The 17,479-nt window shown below is 39.8% G+C and overlaps 1 protein-coding gene across 3 annotated transcripts in view; it reads right to left on the bottom strand.

Moving 5' to 3' along the window:
- Nucleotides 1-17,196, bottom strand: part of FREM1 (FRAS1 related extracellular matrix 1) — a 70,110-nt gene extending 52,914 nt beyond the window's left edge. For 2 of the 3 annotated variants that reach the window (XM_085326243.1, XM_085326245.1), the window contains exons 1-6: nucleotides 17,107-17,196; nucleotides 7,404-7,919; nucleotides 2,901-2,995; nucleotides 2,039-2,340; nucleotides 1,339-1,535; nucleotides 338-661 (exon numbers count right to left, since the gene is read on the bottom strand). In XM_085326243.1, coding sequence (XP_085182369.1) covers nucleotides 338-661; nucleotides 1,339-1,535; nucleotides 2,039-2,340; nucleotides 2,901-2,995; nucleotides 7,404-7,736 — 1,251 coding nt within the window. In that variant the 5' untranslated portion in view covers nucleotides 7,737-7,919; nucleotides 17,107-17,196. Of the gene's footprint in view, nucleotides 1-337; nucleotides 662-1,338; nucleotides 1,536-2,038; nucleotides 2,341-2,900; nucleotides 2,996-7,403; nucleotides 7,920-16,070; nucleotides 16,086-17,106 lie in introns of those variants that run through there. The other variant, XM_085326244.1, reaches the window with a different exon arrangement.
- Nucleotides 17,197-17,479: the final 283 nt, after the last annotated feature.

Raw genomic sequence — 17,479 nt, 5'->3', positions numbered from 1 at the left:
TCACACGAGGAAAAAAGCTACGTGGATTGGTCCTTTGAAAGGCTCTTGAAGCCTCAAACCGTATGCAGATATTTTCAAACAGAAGAGAGAGAAAAGAGAAATCTTCCAGTACAAAGAAACTATTTAACTATTAAAAAAAAAAAAAAATCTGCTTTGTGTTAGACAGGTAAGATGTTGGGTTACAAGAGAAACTGATATTGTCTACTACAYTTCCTGCATTGCATATAACTGGGAAAAAATAATTTTTCTCAAAAATATCTATTACAAATAAATGCGTTTAACTAGTTTACTGAATCTTGAGAAGACACCACATGCCCATACAATAATACACTGTTACCTCATAATTCCTCCTTTCCGTGTGGCTGTTATTTGGAGGCTGATAAGCAACAAGCATGTCGCTGAGATCTTTCCAAGTGAAGGAGCCAATCGGTTTTGTGTGGTCTGACAGATGAGTGATGAAGCCCCGTGGAGGTGGCTTGGTAATGTTGAATACAAGCAGGGGCTTTGGCGTTTCGTTGTCTTCAGCATCAACAGTTGTGGTTGTTATGGGAGTTAAAATAAACTGGTCTACTTCCAGGCTGAACTTTGCTGTAAGGGCAGCTTTGGGGATTTGGTTGGGACTAGCACCTTTAATCTGAACAGGGAGCCATGCATACTCAGTCTAAAATAGGGGGAAAAAAGAAAAAAAAAACAGAAGGACAAAAGTGAAGCAAACAAATTTTGTTTCCATTACCTTCACATAATTAGTTATTTACGTGTTAAAATTACAAATTATTTTGAAAAGAAAAATTGAAACATCTTAATGAGAAAATGACTGAAGTAAACTATTTAGGCATCAGTAAAAGGTCTTCTGTGTTCAGTTGTTTTATTTGTGTCCTAAATTTTGGGCTGAAATAATTTGCTTAATTTGATGTGAGCTTCATTTAAAAATTTGCCTGACAGAAATATGCACATTAGTCAATAATTATTATTAACGCAAAATGTTCACACAAATCTTACCTTATTCATTAGTATGTGTATATTCTGTGCAACTCATGTTCTATAAAAAGGTGGAATTGTGCCAGAATTAATTTTGCTTTCAGACTAAACTACTTGCAACTGCAGGTAAACAACCAAAGGTGTTTTGCTGTAGCCATTAGGGTCTAAACATAGAGGTAGGACAAAATCTAGTGATGGAGATAGATAATGTGTTTAATTTGTCCAGCTGGCAAAACTGTAAAAATTAAACAAACTTTCACACCCACAAACTCTCTTCAGATGTGAAAAGGACAAGCAGATTTCAAGTTTTGGAAGACCAGGAAGACAATCAGATATTGTAATGTTGTGTAAAAGTCTTACTTTGTGCAAAGTTTTGCTTCTAATGTCTGTGAGATCAAGTCTGACAGGAATATAGTCGGTGTCAGGCGAGGGAGGGTCAAGGTGCTGATATCGGATCCCCATCCTCAGAAACTCTTCACAGTTCATTTTTGTGTTGTGAATTGCTCCTAGTCCCGGCATACAGTTTCCACTTTTGCACACCTGGGCTGGGCTGCGCTCTGTAACCCAACAGAAACGATAGTAAAACATTTTTCTGAGCAGAAACCCACACAGGAAGCCTGTTCATGCAGCAAAATTAAACCTAGGTCTCCTTCCTCCCTAACTCCTTCTGCAGGACTCTGCTTTTAACTGGGCTCTTCCAGCTCCAACCTGCTTTGGTCCCTGGGGAGGTGTTGGAGGGAAGGCCTCCCTTGAACRCCTCTCTGTGGTGCTTCTGCTGGGTTTTGGTGTTTCCAAAGCTGTCAGAGTGGTCTGCCCATCTCAGAGCAAAGACTTTCCCAACTTTGGAAGTACTGACCATCTGAAGGCTGCACTGGGCCCCATACAAACTTCACGTCCGTTTCAGCTTCCCAGACAGCTCAAGCTGTCCATCAAACTTCACATTGCCCACAGCACCTTTGACAGCCGCTTAAGCCGCGTGTATGAAGCAATGTGGGGCAGCAGACTTAATCTACCTGCTCTCCCTGAGCATGTTAATGCAAACTACTGGAGGACATCATACTAGAACCGGGGAAGAAGCTCTGTGGCTGGTCTCCACGAGGCTGCTCTCGCTGCTTTTCCCCAGCGAAAAGCTGGCCGTGAGCAGGCAGGTGCATCTCCAAAGAGGCTATGGTGATGGTACAATCCAAGTTCATCTTCCTGTTGTAGTCAAAGGTGAGGACATTCTTGTCAATCACTCTGGACAGACCATAGTACTCAGGGACCTCCAGGGCGTGGGTGTGCATTTTGATGATGTTACAGTCTGGTTCAAGTAACTGCACGTGGAGGATGAATGTTTCTGCAAAAGTTTCATTTTCTGTAAATCTGCAGCAGATAGAAGAAAACGACCTATGCGTCATTCTGTTGCTCTGTGTGGGCATTGTCATCACTTTCTAATCTGAATTATTTAAATCCTTTTACCATGAGTACTCTTAGACCCCAAATCTTCAGAGACCAAGAGGCCCAGGGCACTGCTGCTCAGTTCCTTGTGCCTGTTAAAAATATGTCGATGTGAAGAAAGAGGATCTTCGTTGTGCACCCCCTGAGTCTGTGTCCCCCATCCCAGTACAGCAGAGAACGTACTGTGCTGTTAGTACTGTCACTTTCAGTAATAAGAATGAAAATCAGTGGCTTTCTGCAATGAACCAGCAATAAATTTTATTTATTAATACCAAAAAACACTATCAGAGCATATCTGATACATATCATGACAAATGCTTCCATAAACAGATGGTCAGTTGTTGATTAATGATGCTTCTACCAAATCTAGTTACTACAAACTCTAGTAGAACATGATTTTGCCATGGAAACTGATCTGCTTGTTTTTCCTGAGAACAGCTGTGTCACTAGTAATAAAAAAAATCCAATGCTGCAGTGCTGCTTACCTGTACAGCCTAAGCATGACACTGTCTTCATCTAAAAGCGGGCAGCCATTGTGAGTGTATTTGACTTCGTTACGAAGGAAGTGACAGTCGAAGACCTACGAAGGAGAGAAGAAAGAGAAGGAAAACTCTGCCACACAGCTCCTGCTCCAGTTCTCTGACTGTCAGAAGTGTGTCAGACTGAGGGAAAGGTTAATTTGCTGTTTACTTCTATGCATAGCTATAAAGCCACTTCGGAGTGTCTTGGAGAGAGAGAGACAAAGCAGCTGCAGTAATTTGGGGCTATTGGCACTCTGCAATTAGAAAGGAAATGGGCATATAAATGTGACTGTTTTAGATGCCTTGGTCACTCCTCTCCGCCCTGGTTCAACAAAGAGTTTGAGCACACACTGCACTGCCACTGCAGTCGGTGGATTTATGGATGCATCTGCAATCAGCAGCAGAGATGYGGTGGTTCTAAGCAGCCAGCAGTTCCTGCAGTATGCCTCTGCATTTAATAAGTTTTAACTTTGTTCATGGCTATAGCTTGATTACACAGTAAATCCTGTTTTAAGGCTGCTGCTATTGGACCAGAAATATATGCTCCTCTGAAACTGCTCTATTGAGTAGCTGGCTCAAATTTATTAGATGTTTTTGGAAGGTTAAGTTGTACTAGTAGCTCTTTACTAGATCAGATGTCATCTCTCTCTCTGCCATTACAACATCCAGCTGCAATGTTAGTGTAATCCCAGGGCATAAAAGCAAAAAGAAATTCTATACCATGCCTTCTGGCTAATTCAAAAGAAATTAATTCTTGCCCTACACCTGATACAGATCAAATTCACAAAGCTGGCTGGTTTGAGGGTTGATACATTCAATATCAACAGTGGCCACAGTTCAACCATTTAAAGCAGATGCCTGTCTGAGGCTGTGTCTCACGCACTGGTTTGTTTACTTGCAAAAGAAAGTCTGAGAAAAAAGGCCCACCACAAAATGAAAAAATTTGCTTCGTACAGTTCTGACACACTCATTCTTTGGATATGACTTTCGTGTCCTCACATATTTTGCCAATTTGCAAGTCTTTGTAAGTTACCGTTCCCATGTAGCTACAAATATTTTTACAGAATTGAAAGAACAGAACTGAAAGCTCCTAGCATTGATAAGAACAGATCTATGTTATCCCCATGATAACAGGATCTCTACAGCTCCTGCACAGACTAAGTATACTCATGTTTCTTATCAATGGATAGACAAAGTATATTCCTGTCAGCAAGAAAGCGATAGCTAATCATTGCATTTCCGGAGTGTTTAACTATGAAATTAATTTGCGGGGGGGGGGGGGGGGAGTGTCTGCAGTATTCTCATGGGATTAGTGTTTCTATGGACTAAAATAAAATCTCTTCAGCATTCATTAATAGATCAGGTAAGGACTTAACTAATAAGAATTACTATATATGCACGTGGCTGACTGACAGACCATGTCTGTTTGCAGGAAGTAGATATCATTTCTTAGTATGCAGTCATTTCTTCAAATACAACAAAGGAATCATGAGAATGGGGTGTCTTGCCTGAATAACCTATGTCTATCCAAACATTKCAGGTGACAGTGAAGCAGAAGGGACATTTTAGTGAGATTCTACATTCACTAGAAATGTGGTATACAGAGAAATTCCTTAGCTACTCTGAATTTCCACATAAAAATAAAATAATACTTTAATTCTGAAACTAATTGTTAACACTTAAGTGAAGTGTATAATGATTGTTTCATAAATTAATAGTAAAAGCTGTAAGAACTACTAGCCTTTGCCTCCTTTTAGCAAAGGAAATACAAAATTAGAACTTGCATTTTTTTATACTATAAAAATAATTATAACTCATCACCTTAYATCATTAGTGGTAATGTGATTTCCACTGAGGTTATTCTCAAGGTGGGCAGTAATTGTTCTATATTTCTGGTGATCTTAAGATATATTGCTTGTTTTTAACTTTCATAAAGAATTGCTTTGTACAAAGTATCATTTTTTTGGTAAATAATAAGTTAGTCCACTAGCAAAGACATCTACCTGGGTGTTCAGCTCTATTCGTATGGGTTAGAATAATCTTGGATTATGATTTATTTTTATTTGTGAATGACTGTTCAGAAAAGCAGGACAAGAAAAGTTTGTGAAAAACAAAATTACTTCRCATGTGATCAAGCAACCATTTGATTATGCTGTGCCGGTTATGTTGCATATCATTTTCAAATGTCTCAGAAATGTGTGTTTTGCTATTTTATGAATAGTCTTAACTGACATTTTAGATTTAAAAAAAGTAAGAAAATTAGGTAGCTGGTGTGATATTTTAGACAAAAAAATGCATGTTATATAGGAAAAAGTTACACTGTAGCTGCATGTACTTTAATATTGTACACTAAAGATTAGATTCTTTGCTACTGTAAATCAGTATAGAGCCCTCAAAGTCAGYAATGTTTCTGAGGACATGTAGGCCTGATGTGCTCCTAAAAATCAGATATTCCTCAGATGATACATCTCTGTTCATATTAGAGCAGACTGCCTGCAGCAGAGATGGTTTATCATATCAAAAATTTGATTTCTTTTTTTTTTGAAAGACATCATTAATTCCTTATCTTCACTGATAACAAGGGGATAGAAAATGAAGAACTTTTCCACAAAGGCCTGTTACCAGCGGCTGACAGTCATTTTGTATGTGTATAAGACACAATCTGCTTTGCAAAAAGCAGCAGCTGTTTTATGTTTCCAAATATGTTTTCCTCTTATATGAACACGCAACTGTAATTGTCTATAAATTTGCTGGGTAAAACAAAGCAGAGCTAAATCTTTTTCCTAATTAATGCCAGGCTTTATTTTTTTCCACTTCAACTRCTTTTCAATTACAATTTATAATTAAATTGTCACACATTCCTAGCACATTACTCACTTCTAGGGCAGGAAAACAGATCCAACCAGAGACATTTTCCGGCTGCAGAAGGAGCAGGAGTGGTGCTGGGAGGGCCTGAATCTGACACCCTTCCTCAGGCATGGCTAATATCCAGTGTCCATCTCCAGGAATATGTGATTTAACACAGAAGCTCCTCAACTTACAAATATCCTCCTGTTCTCTTCCAGCTGGAGAAAGTGGCTTGAGACAACCAGACCTCCTAATTTGGTGGTAATGTCAGTGTGGGAGACTGCTGGGCGCTCCTGGGTCTGCAGAGCCGTGGGACTGATGGAGGGGAAGGGACAGCTACCTTTCCTAACAGCGCTCTGCTCAGGCTGGGCAGGCAAAGTGGTTTGTTTCAAGGTGCCTGGCTCCTACTGAGCTTTAGAAGCAAAATTGCTCTCCCAGCCAGCTGCTTTGCACAGGGAGGAGGTCTACTGGCAGCAAGAGAATTACACCCCGCTTTTTCTGAGCATGTGCCAAACCAGACCAGGGACATGTAGAAAATATCATCAGTCCTCTCCCTGGGAAAAGCCCTCCCCTAATCTGCAACGGAGGAGCTGTGTTTCCCAGGGCCTAATTTCTAGAGAAGTAAGCATGTTTCCCCACTGATCCCTTCCTGCTCCTCCCCTCTTCAGTGCTGGTTCAGCTGGAGTACAAACAATTACAGCCAAGCCAGATGTGTTGAAAAAGCTATTGAGACCTATACTTCATCATCTACCCTCTCAAAAACCACCAGAAACCTCAGAGATGATGATTAAAAAACACACASATATACAAACATATGAAAATATGTTGCCATGTGGTACAGTTAAAAAAAGTGTTTTGAAATATCGACAAGAACTGTTTGATTATGGTTCATTTTAGAGCTGTTAATCTATCTCTGCCATTACATCTTTATGTCAGTTATTTCAAAGTCCTTCCTTCTATGACTTAGGTGAAGGGATTTGTAGACAAATGTGTAGCAGAGAGGTGATTAGTGAAATACATTTCATTGTTCTTGCAAGCTTGAAATTTTAAAAGAAAACAAAGAAAATCTTTTATATATTTGCCATCTGTTAGTAATTTGGCTGTTGAGGAACACAGTGAACAACATTGTACACAATGTGCTTATTGTATGCTATGTTTTTTTTTTTTTTTTCTTAATTGCTCCCTAAGTAGTGACTGCGTGACTAAAATGCAAAATGCTCTAGCTGGCTATGCATTACCGAAGGGACACTGGTTACCCTCACTATGGAAAAGCAAGCAGCTGAGAGATTGCAGGAGCTCTCCTAACAGAAAGTTTTGAAAGACCAGTCACGAGCTGAGTGACATGAGACTGGCCAAACTCTCCTCTGTACTCCTTCATGTTAGTGAGCTCAGCTTTCAGATTTCAGGGGAATATTCCTCTCTTAGTTGGATATTGTTAACAAAAAGCTGAGTCTCACTCATGTAGACCATTCAGTTTTATGCTTTTAATCACAAGCCACCCATTCAGATGACTCTGACTTACCAAAAAAAAAAAAAAAATTAATAAAGCGACTTTTTCCTGGTTTCTCCCACACCCATGTGCATATGTGCCCTCAAAGTAGCACAGTAGATCCCAAATACCTGTGGAGTCAGTTTCCCAACCCTCTGAGTTATTGGCTCATTAATCACAACTTCTACTTTGCAGGCATCTTTCTCTCTGGGGATGGAAAACTTGAGGTCATCTTCTGACAGGAAGACAGACTGTCCCTTCTTCACTTTCACCCCAAGGTTGACACTGATAAAGGAGGCACAGGTGACTCTCAGAATAACAGCCAGCAGTAGAAACAACCAGATGTTCTCAAAGGGCTTCATGTTATGAGGGGAAAAGAGCTCTTTTCCACTAGTAAAGAACCTCTTAAGGCCACCWCTTAAGGAAAAAGGTCTTCTCTTCCTCCTCCAGCAGATTTTCACCATATAATGAAGGACCAAACCATTAGTCACAGGTAATAATTTACCACATTTTCTATTAAGATGCACTCCTTTGACTGATATTTGAAGAGGGCCTTTCAAAATATCCTTGGACTTTAATAAAATTCATTTATCAAGTCTGACAAAATGATGAATGTGTTCTCAGAGTACTTTTAAGGTTTGTTAATCCTGCAAAAAAAGAAAAAARAAAGAAAGAAAGTTTGCATAAGGCATKAACCAACTATTCAAAAAATACACTCAAAAAATCTTTCATCAGTTCTTGCAATTTAATTCAAGCAACAAATTAACTTGACCTTTAATGCTATTAAGTATTCACTCATGCTCAGAAAATTAACTGTGTGCAAATGAACTCCCCTCAACAAATCAACTCTCAATGTAAGTTCCAGCAATTTAGGATCTATCTGCACATACAAACACAAGCTGAGCCCTGAGGGCTGCATAGGATCCTCTGTTACTGCCCATTTTTGCTGCTGATGCACCTTAGCTATACTATTCTGAGTAGCAGATTAATAAACAGTATCCAAGTGTGCAACATTCAGGTATAGACATTTCTCCAGATTCAATATATTTGAAAGTATGTTGATACGTGAGCCCTTCTCTGCTACAAAATTGGCCCCCTGGTGGCACTTTTCATAGGGCCTTGCTTTTTTTTTTTGCCTGCAGGCATTACTCTTGTATCACTGTATGCATACGTTTGCTCCAAATGTTCCTGCAGTTGGCTCCTACTTGTCAGCTCTAAGACTGTCTCCTTACACAGCYGAGTGAAGTTCCTCAGCAGTGTTACCTCAATTTTTCAATCACTTATCTGATGATTGCATAATGAAATGACAAGAGATCCTTTCCGTGTGAAATGGCATTAAAACGAAAAGGTGGGAAGCAGGGCCCTGAGATTAACCTTCCCTCCTCTGTGTGAATAAGACCATTGCCTCAGCAAAGCTGCGTGTGCCTTGCAAGGTACTTGCACTGATTCACGGTGACTGCTTTGCTCTCTGACCACTCAGTAGCCACTGTGGACAGGCTCCTGCCATAGTCTGCGGCTGCCTTTGACTTCCTTACAGCCTTTCTAATGCTCTGCCCTTAATATCACAGCTGAGCCTGATACATCCCTGCTGCTCTTTGATGTGGCAACTATCCCACCCAGGATGAACAAATGCCTGACATTATTTGATTCCAGGTGCCCCGCAATGGCTCAAATATACTTCATGGCTTAGTGGAGTAATCGCGCTTATGAGCAATATATTAAGATGAACAGTGCAGTGTTTTTAGACTAAGCTTCCTCCTCACTGGTTTTCTAAGGGACTTTCTGTAAAGCAAACAACTGAACCAGCTCCAGACCAGCTGTGTGCCTAGTGTGTGCCAGTTCATAGAAAGCTGCCAGCTTAGGACCTGGAAGTAGAATAGCAGTGTTACTTCAGTATGACATTACATGTTAATTATTATCCCTCAGCAGGATTAATAATGATGAAGGGCTGGAGCACATGAGGTACCAAGAGAGTCTGAGATAGCAGGATTTCTTCAGCCTAAAGGAGAGAGGCCTGAGAGGGCAATCTTCTTGCTGCCTTCAGCTGTCTAACAGAAGAGTGTGGAGCAGCTGGAGGTGTACAGGGAAGGGACAAGAAGCTACAGACAAAATCTGCAACAAGAGAAACTCATATTTGATATTAGAAAAAAAATCATCTTTGGGCTGGGCAGGTAGCAGATTGCCTAGAGAGGCTGTGGAGTCTATCCTTGGAGACAGTGAAAAGCCAACTGTTCAGGGCCTGAGCAGCTAATCCATCTTTGAAGCTGGACCTAGCCTATAAGTCAGGTGTGCTTTGAGGAGGATGGGACTAATTACCTGCAGGGGTCATTTCCACCCTCAGTTCTGCTATGATTATAAGCTGAAACGACTGTGAGCTTTCTGATCCTAGGACCTAAACGAATTACCTCACATTATATACACACCACAGCATTRTATCTAGCATATAGTCCAATAAGTCCCGTGAGACATCCACTATAAAACCATGCTGGCATAAAAAATGATGTGGCAGAGAAAGAGAGCTCATTTTCCATAATTAGAAATAGCCTTACCATGCTGGCTCTGAGATTTGGGAGCCTGGAAAAGCTTGAAATAACCTCTGCTTAGTTCAGCCATGGTGACCCCTTTTGGCCCTTGACATCACCCTGAGGACATGTATGAGGAATGGTGTGTAAAACACTCAGATCAGGGGATCTGAGGAGCTCTGCAGAGCTCCTAATCTGCAGGCAGACCCCACACAGATAAACTGTTGTGCAGAGGAGAAGGGGTGTCCAAAGGGGGAAGGAGCATGACTCTGAGGAATTAGTAGCAGGACAGACCAGGCTGGGGACAGATTAGGGGAAGGTGACTGGGAACTTCAGATGTCATTTATTAAAAATTTCCTCCAAGAGCCAGAAGAATGATAGTATTTCCACAGGACTGCTGGTGCACATGAGAGAAGTTGTGCAATGACTAATTACAAAGATTAGCTATGCTCACAGAATGCAATAGGCTTTCAAGATGCTCAAAAAAAGGAAAGAAAAAAAAAGAAAAAAGAATGTCCCAAAGAAACTGCAACCCTACTCTAAAGTTAACACCATCACAAGGCTTTTGACAAAACTTCYAAGTTTATCAAGTGTTCACTGGCTTCAAGAATCTGGAGAATGGTGTAAGACCCTGACAGCATCCAGGAGTTGTTGAAAGTTAGACATCACTCCAACAGCAAATTGTGGAGAAAACGTCTGTGCAGGAGTCATACTGGGGCACACATAGAAAATCTTGATTGTTTACCTCCAGAAGCCAGGTCAAGTAGCATCTTATCTTTTACATATTTATTTCCAAAAAAAATTACCATCACGACTCCTTTGTGAATGGAATTCATTTTAAAGAATGTGATATAAACCAGTACTTTTTATTTAGAAGGTATAAAAATGCAGATTTCTGAGTCTGATTCTGAAGAGAGCTAATGTGATGTAAATAAATACCTACCCCTACAATTTAGATTGTCATCTGCTACTGCAAGACCACTAAAAGTGTGATCAGAAACAGAACCAATAACTGATATAATACCTAACACCCGACTGAAAAATGTAGTCACTGGAGCCCCTAAACTAAGTGTCAATGAAATCCAGAGTATTTAATGGGATTTGAGTCAGACCTTAAGAGCTTCCCTGTGTGTGACAACATCTCTGGGTGCTTGGGAGTTTTCACAGAACAATTGTACTGAAAATTGTCCCTTTCTTTCTTAAAGCTTGAAGCAGATTGTGGAGGGTTGGTGTTGTGAGCTGGGAGACGATCTGATTTGTTTTAATGAACAATAAGAAAAGTTTACAAGAAACAGAAAGAACATGGGATTTCTTTCCTTTTTTTTTTTTTTTTTTTTTTCTTTAAGGAGGGGATTAAAGAAAATAAATGGCAGCCTTGCATGCTGAATATTATTACAGTCGTTAAAACTTAGCCCAGGGCAACAAATGAACTCTGAGCTGTTAAATGAGACATTCTGTCACTTCAGAATGTGCAATTAACAACAGCACCCCTTGGACTGGTTGGTGTTCAACATTCCTCATCTGTGCACTGCAAATAAAGATCATAGGACACATAGAAACAAATGGTCAAGAAGGTGTTGGCTAAGTAAAGGAATGCGAGATACCAGTTGCTCTCCTTTTCTCCTTACTCATTTTTAATCTGCAAACATAAGTCCTTTACATTGTTTGACATAGCAAAGTAAGGAAGCAACAAGTGTTTCATTGCATGGTAGATGAATAGACCTGTTTCAACCAGGGAAAACAGCTGTAGCACATGAAGCGTATGCGATAGGTCCTATTAGCATTTCTCTACTGTTTTTCTGCTACAACAGAGTACTTTAAGGCAAAAAATGCCTATTTTTCTTTATYCTATTCTCTTTCCCCAGGAGCTCAGAATATCCAGAGCTCAGCCCAGGGACAGAGTGGCAAAAATGGGGAAGAAAGACTGAATTACTGTTTTCCAGAAGGTGCTTCAGTAGCTAAACCATTTTACTTTCCACTCCTTAAGAAACTCCACTCTGTAGTGACTACAAATGGCAAAGCCAGAGGGAATTCTGCTTAAGGAGCCATGCTCCACTCCTTTCTCATAAAATAGACCTAAAGGGTGGGCAATGGAGGTGTTAAGAAATTGACAGAGAAGAAAATAAAGAAAAAGCAAGAGAAACACTGAGAGAGAGGCTTTCAGTAAGTCAGGAACAGAAATACTTAACAACTTGGCCTTTAGCCATAACACACATCCTGGATGATCAGCAGCATACCATTAACAAGGCAGAGTAGGTCAAAGTGCCTGACTGGGACAAYGAGAAGGACCTATCTGCTGCTGTCCTCCCTTGAACATCATTTTTGATACTCTGCACTGTTCCCTTTTAAGTGTTAAAATCCATTGATCAAAGCTCTATAGCAATATTGTTAGAGCTATTTTAAATTTTGAGGTAGAGATCACATTGTTAGCAGCCATCTAACATACTGAAGACAATTTGAAAAGCAAATAAAATTGAGTCTTGGTTTTTGTTTTAATAAAGATTCTTGGAGATTAACAGCCACACTGCATTTTCTGAGCAGCTAAATATTTTCCCCCAAGGAGGACAGTGAAAATGTCTTTGTTCTGTTCTAAGCCCAGAGAACTGGCTCATACAACAGAAGTTGGGAAGGTAGAACAGAAATAATTTTATTTCATTTTTTATTGGTTTCCAATTGCACATTTTTTAAGTTCTTTACACAAATACAAAGTACCATACTTTGACTACTCATACTCCACCAGACCTAAAYACTGAAATGGAGCAGATAGCCTCTCACCCATACTGCAGTGCGGAAAGACTGAGAAAAAGAAGTAACTTCATCTTTTTGACATGTGTCTGAGAAAATTTGTAAAAACTACAGCTTCCAGTGAGATTTTCCTCTGATGTTGTTGGCAGGGTACCATCCTCCATGACCCTTCCTCCTTCCTTACTCATCCTTCTTTTACTGTGTATTCACTGAATTCCCCTCTTCCAAAAGAGCTTAGCTGGGAGAGCGTTAGACTGAAGATCTAAAGGTCCCTGGTTCAAGCTCAGGCTTCAGCAAGGGTTCTTGTTGTTCCTTCTCTGGAGAGATTCAAAGTCCATCAGGATGCAACCCTGTCTAACATGCTCTAGGTGACCCTGCTGAGCAGGGAGGTTGGATTAGATGATCTCCAGAGGTCCTTTCCAACCTTTCCGATTCTATGATTCCCTTTGGGAGTATAAAGCTATAGCAGAGAGCTATTTGCAGTGGAAGTTAAAGTAACCTATGAGAAATGCAGATTGTACCAACCTCTTGGTCATTTCCAAAACTTATTAAACTTTTAGAGAGTTTGAGTATTTCCACTTAAAATTTTCTGACAATCGCTCAAATGTAGTAATAGGTTGTTTTGTTGCTAATTAAAGAGGAATATGGCAAAAAGATCACAAAATTCACTTTTCAGACTCACACTTCAAATAAGGAGGCTAGTTCTCATTGTTAATATTAACACAAGCCATTATATTTCTTTACTCTCATTGTTTTGTAGTCATGTTGGTGCTTCTTAAGAGTATCATGTGACTGTGAAGACCAGGAGCGTACATGACCTATCTCTTTTCTTTTACTCTGTATTAGGAAGGAAAGAGAGATCCTGGAGATTCTCAGTTACGGTGGTTATTTTTTCTAAGGAGCATAAATGAGGGAAAGTACACAAAATGTAAAAACAATAAGATGGACTAGAGCAGTTACTAGATTACCCATCTTTTGATTTCATGCATAATTGTATGCCCTGCAGACAGGGAATAATACAGCTTCACGTGGTTAGAAAAATGGTTGCCCCTAATCCAACCAGAGAATGGCTCAGATATAGAAATGATGTCCTCACCTCAGAGGATGGAAGCTGTGGACAGGTCAAGGGAGAAAAGCATGTGGATAAAGAAAATGCCCCAAGGCTTTTCAAGTCTGAATAGACATTTTGTTTTAACAAGAAACTAGTAATGGACAAATAACTAGTAATGAATAAAAAAAGAAACTAATGAAATGCAATGGGAACCTAGGGATTAGTCAGTGGCTACCACATTTGTGTTTGACTTTCAACCACAATGTCAGCAACTTAAGACAGAAACTGTAGTATTGTTTTCAGCATCTGATCACACAAAGCTTCTAGCTTTTGAGTGCTCTCAATTTCCAAGACCTTTGCAAGGGAAGGACTGATCCCAAGGATGAGGCCCTAGGTGAACTCTCCTCATGGTAGAGTAGCTCTACGAGACAGTGAAAGCACCTTTGAACCACCAGCCTGAAGMTAGGAAAGCACACGGAAAGGGAGCAAGAGAGGGCTCCTGTCCAAGGTTAGGAGACAAGGACAGGGAACCTGTGACCAGCTGCCCAGTGGTGACTTTGTTTCGTTACCTCATGATGCTATGTGATCTGGCACTTCTGCGAAATAGTGATGCTGGTCTTCAGTGATGATGGTTCATGTAGGCAGCAAGCTGTGTGTGGCAACACCCACATCTGTTCCACGTGGGAATACAGAACAATGAAATACTAGAGGATTTCAGTTCTACTAGATTCCCTTTTATGGATAAAACTCTACTTAGAGCAGAGCAAGCAGTTTTGATGTTTTTAGAATATTTTCTGTATCTATTGTTAAAGTTTGGCTGCTTTTCTGAGTTTGGGGGAGAAGACTGAGGAGCCTTGCTGTCATGGCAAAAGTTCTGAATTCTTGCAAAAGAAGGTTTTGCATACTACTTTGTACAAGGTCAAGGCCACTAAAGAGTGTTCTGCATCTCACAGTGCTAAACAAAAGAAAAGCTGCAATTTGCTTTACCTGCAGCACTGAGGAATGTTTTGAATCCTTAAATTTTAAAAAGTAGTAGATCGTATGATCTATAGTCTCCCACAAACATAGTGGCTTGGCTCATTTCATTGAACCTTAAACATCTGAAAATTGGATGCTTGTTTATCATCAACGCTACCCCCCTATTCCAGGAGTGAAAGATTGCCTCTGGAGAGCAATTCCTTCCAAATTAGTGTAGTTATGCAAGAGAAGAAGAATAGATTTATACTAGATGCAAATTTGGGTTTTTAAAGGTATATGAGGAGACTACTATGAGCATAATTCTCCCTTATTACAAAGCATAAGCAGTTTGACATTCTGTGAAAATCTGTGACTTAGTAGTGCTATGATTGTCTACAAATTCTGTTTGATCAGCCAAGAGTATGCATTAGTTTAACCAGCTACACAATGTCTCATTATAACTACCTGGATCCATGAAAAAGTGTAGTTCGCCTTTTGTCACCATTTTTCATGAATACAGGATGTCTGCACAATGCAACTGCAATGTTTCAGCTCCATGTACTCACTACACAGCTGGAGGCTACATTTTTCTGAAAAATCAGACACAATCCAGCTACAGTTTATCTTTGCAATCAGCTATTACAGTCCTTTGAAATGCTGCTACAGGCTTCACAAGATAGCAGCTAAAAGCAGAAATAGCATGTTTCGTTAGAGACTGTCTAACAACTTCCCAAGAGTAGTCTATTCAGGTTTTTYACCCCATAGCATAGAAGGCAGGCAAATCATCCTGAGGATCTCATGTTGCAAACTGTGAGGGCATGGCAAATGTGAAGCTATGTTCAGAGCACCTASCTACAGCAACTTTAACCTAGAGAGCTATTAGCATGAGAGAAGTTAATGAGAGAAGTTAGTCCATCACAGCATTTCAAAAATTGAGAGAAGGATAGTTAAAAATATTAATCAAGAATGATTGATTAACCACTCTTTCTGCTCAAAAAKTGTATTGAAGTAGCTTGCACTTTTAATGTGACATTACCTGACTAATACAAACTATTTTGTTTTTTTTTTTGCTACGCAGATTATTTTTAGCCATTTAAATTCATCCTTTGCTTGATCAAGTCAATCATTATTTCTTCCTCCCCTCATGAGTAAATTCATTCCTGCAGTAACTAATTTTGTCATAGACAAAATTATTTTGTTATTATTACAGCAAACAACCTTAAACACTGCAGAAAATAAATGAAATGACTGAACAAGCTTGACTAAAGTACTTTCATTTAAAAATTCAGGTAATCATCCAATGACTTGCTCCCTAGTCAGTATACTTGACTAATTCTGCTCAGAGCAGGGATCTATGCTGGAGAAAATGCTCAAAACAGAAAGGTGCCCAGAATAAGATTGAGACCTAAACTAGCTGTAGGTCAGAACAGCCTGCATGTAGTCATGTTGCATACAAAATACTCCTTTTATAAACTCAGAGGAAAAGGTACAAAGAAAATACTGGCAGGCCACAGCACGCATACCTGAGCATGAGCTTGAGCAAGAGAAATGAGGCAGAACAATCCCACATATGTATGAGCTCAGTCACTGTGAAAGCAACTGGTGATTTCCAGTGCCCATGCCTCCTGCAGACGACACTGGACACATGTCCACAGCAGAGGTGCAGTTTGCCTGAAGTGACGAGCCATCCTGAGTTAGTTGAAACAATGAACTAATAGAATTCTGTAATTAGAACAACTGTAACCTGCAAAATTCCCTTTTAGTAACTGTTTGAGGAGACTGCGTAAAATTATCTACTGGAGCTGCTGAAGAGTCTGAAAAGAGTCTGCTGTCTGAATGACAGCAACCAGTCTTTAAAAGCTGAAATTTAGAAACTTAATCTGAAAGACTGAAAAATGAGCAAGAAATTTAAAGACTGTGCATGCACATATGTGGATACTCAGATACACAAACATTAATACATATATATATGACAAACAAAATCTGTGTATTTAGGTCAAACAAAGTCAGTTGTCTGAATAGAAACAAAAATGTAAAAACTCTCACAGAGCCCTACTGCAAAATAGAAGCGTACAACATTAAAGTATGCATTTAAAAATCAATTTCTACCAGCTAAATAAAGTACATCTACTGAAAGAGCTTACTAATATTGAAAGTTTTTGTGATATTTTCAATGCTTTGTATCACATTTCTTTCTCCCAATGTTTCATTAAACAGACAATTCCAAAAAAAATAAATCTTGCTAAATGCTTCCAAGCCCTTATAAAATACAAAACCATAAAGTTTTATTAGTCCTGATGGAAGAAAGCCAGCATAGCTGAGATATCTATACCTACTTAACATTAGGATAAGTGAAGTTGCTTGGAATCCTTAACTTCCAGAGGATCTGGACTCAGTGCCTCTGTTCCTCTAAATTAGAATTAAGTTTTCATAGATCCCAAGTACAATAAATATTGTTTGATTGCCTTGCTGCAGCACATATTAAGACATTAAATACTATTATCACTACAAACACTCGTTGCATTCAGTGTATACAACAGATTTGAAACAGATACTTACTTCAGCTGTGTTACCGCAGGAGGTTGAACACAAGATGGTACTCGAATAAACAGAGCAGTGAACATCACTGACCCAGTAATCTCTGGTTTAAAGGGCTGGCAGAGAAAGAAATCCAATGAGTGGGAGACAGAGAGCAGGGGGCGGGGGGGGGGGGGGAGAGAGCTGAAATTCCAGTCTTTCAGGTCAGCTGGGTTTTAGTTTTCTTCATACTAAAAACACACGATAAACACTTACAAGTTTTGCTTACGAGGCTGCTCCTGACTTCAGAGGTCCCAGGCTTTCAGGCTCCCAATGAGAAGAGCATTTTAAGATGCCCTGAAGTGTTTACACTGAGCAATTCTTCCCTGGCAGCCAGTCCCAGATCTTCCCTTCC

This window comes from Rhea americana, unplaced genomic scaffold (assembly GCF_003343005.1).
Source record: "Rhea americana isolate MKP2758 unplaced genomic scaffold, rheAme1 scaffold_129, whole genome shotgun sequence".
Classification (NCBI taxonomy): domain Eukaryota; kingdom Metazoa; phylum Chordata; class Aves; order Rheiformes; family Rheidae; genus Rhea; species Rhea americana.
Note: the sequence above shows the minus strand (reverse complement) of the source record. Positions and strands in the feature narration are given on the sequence as shown.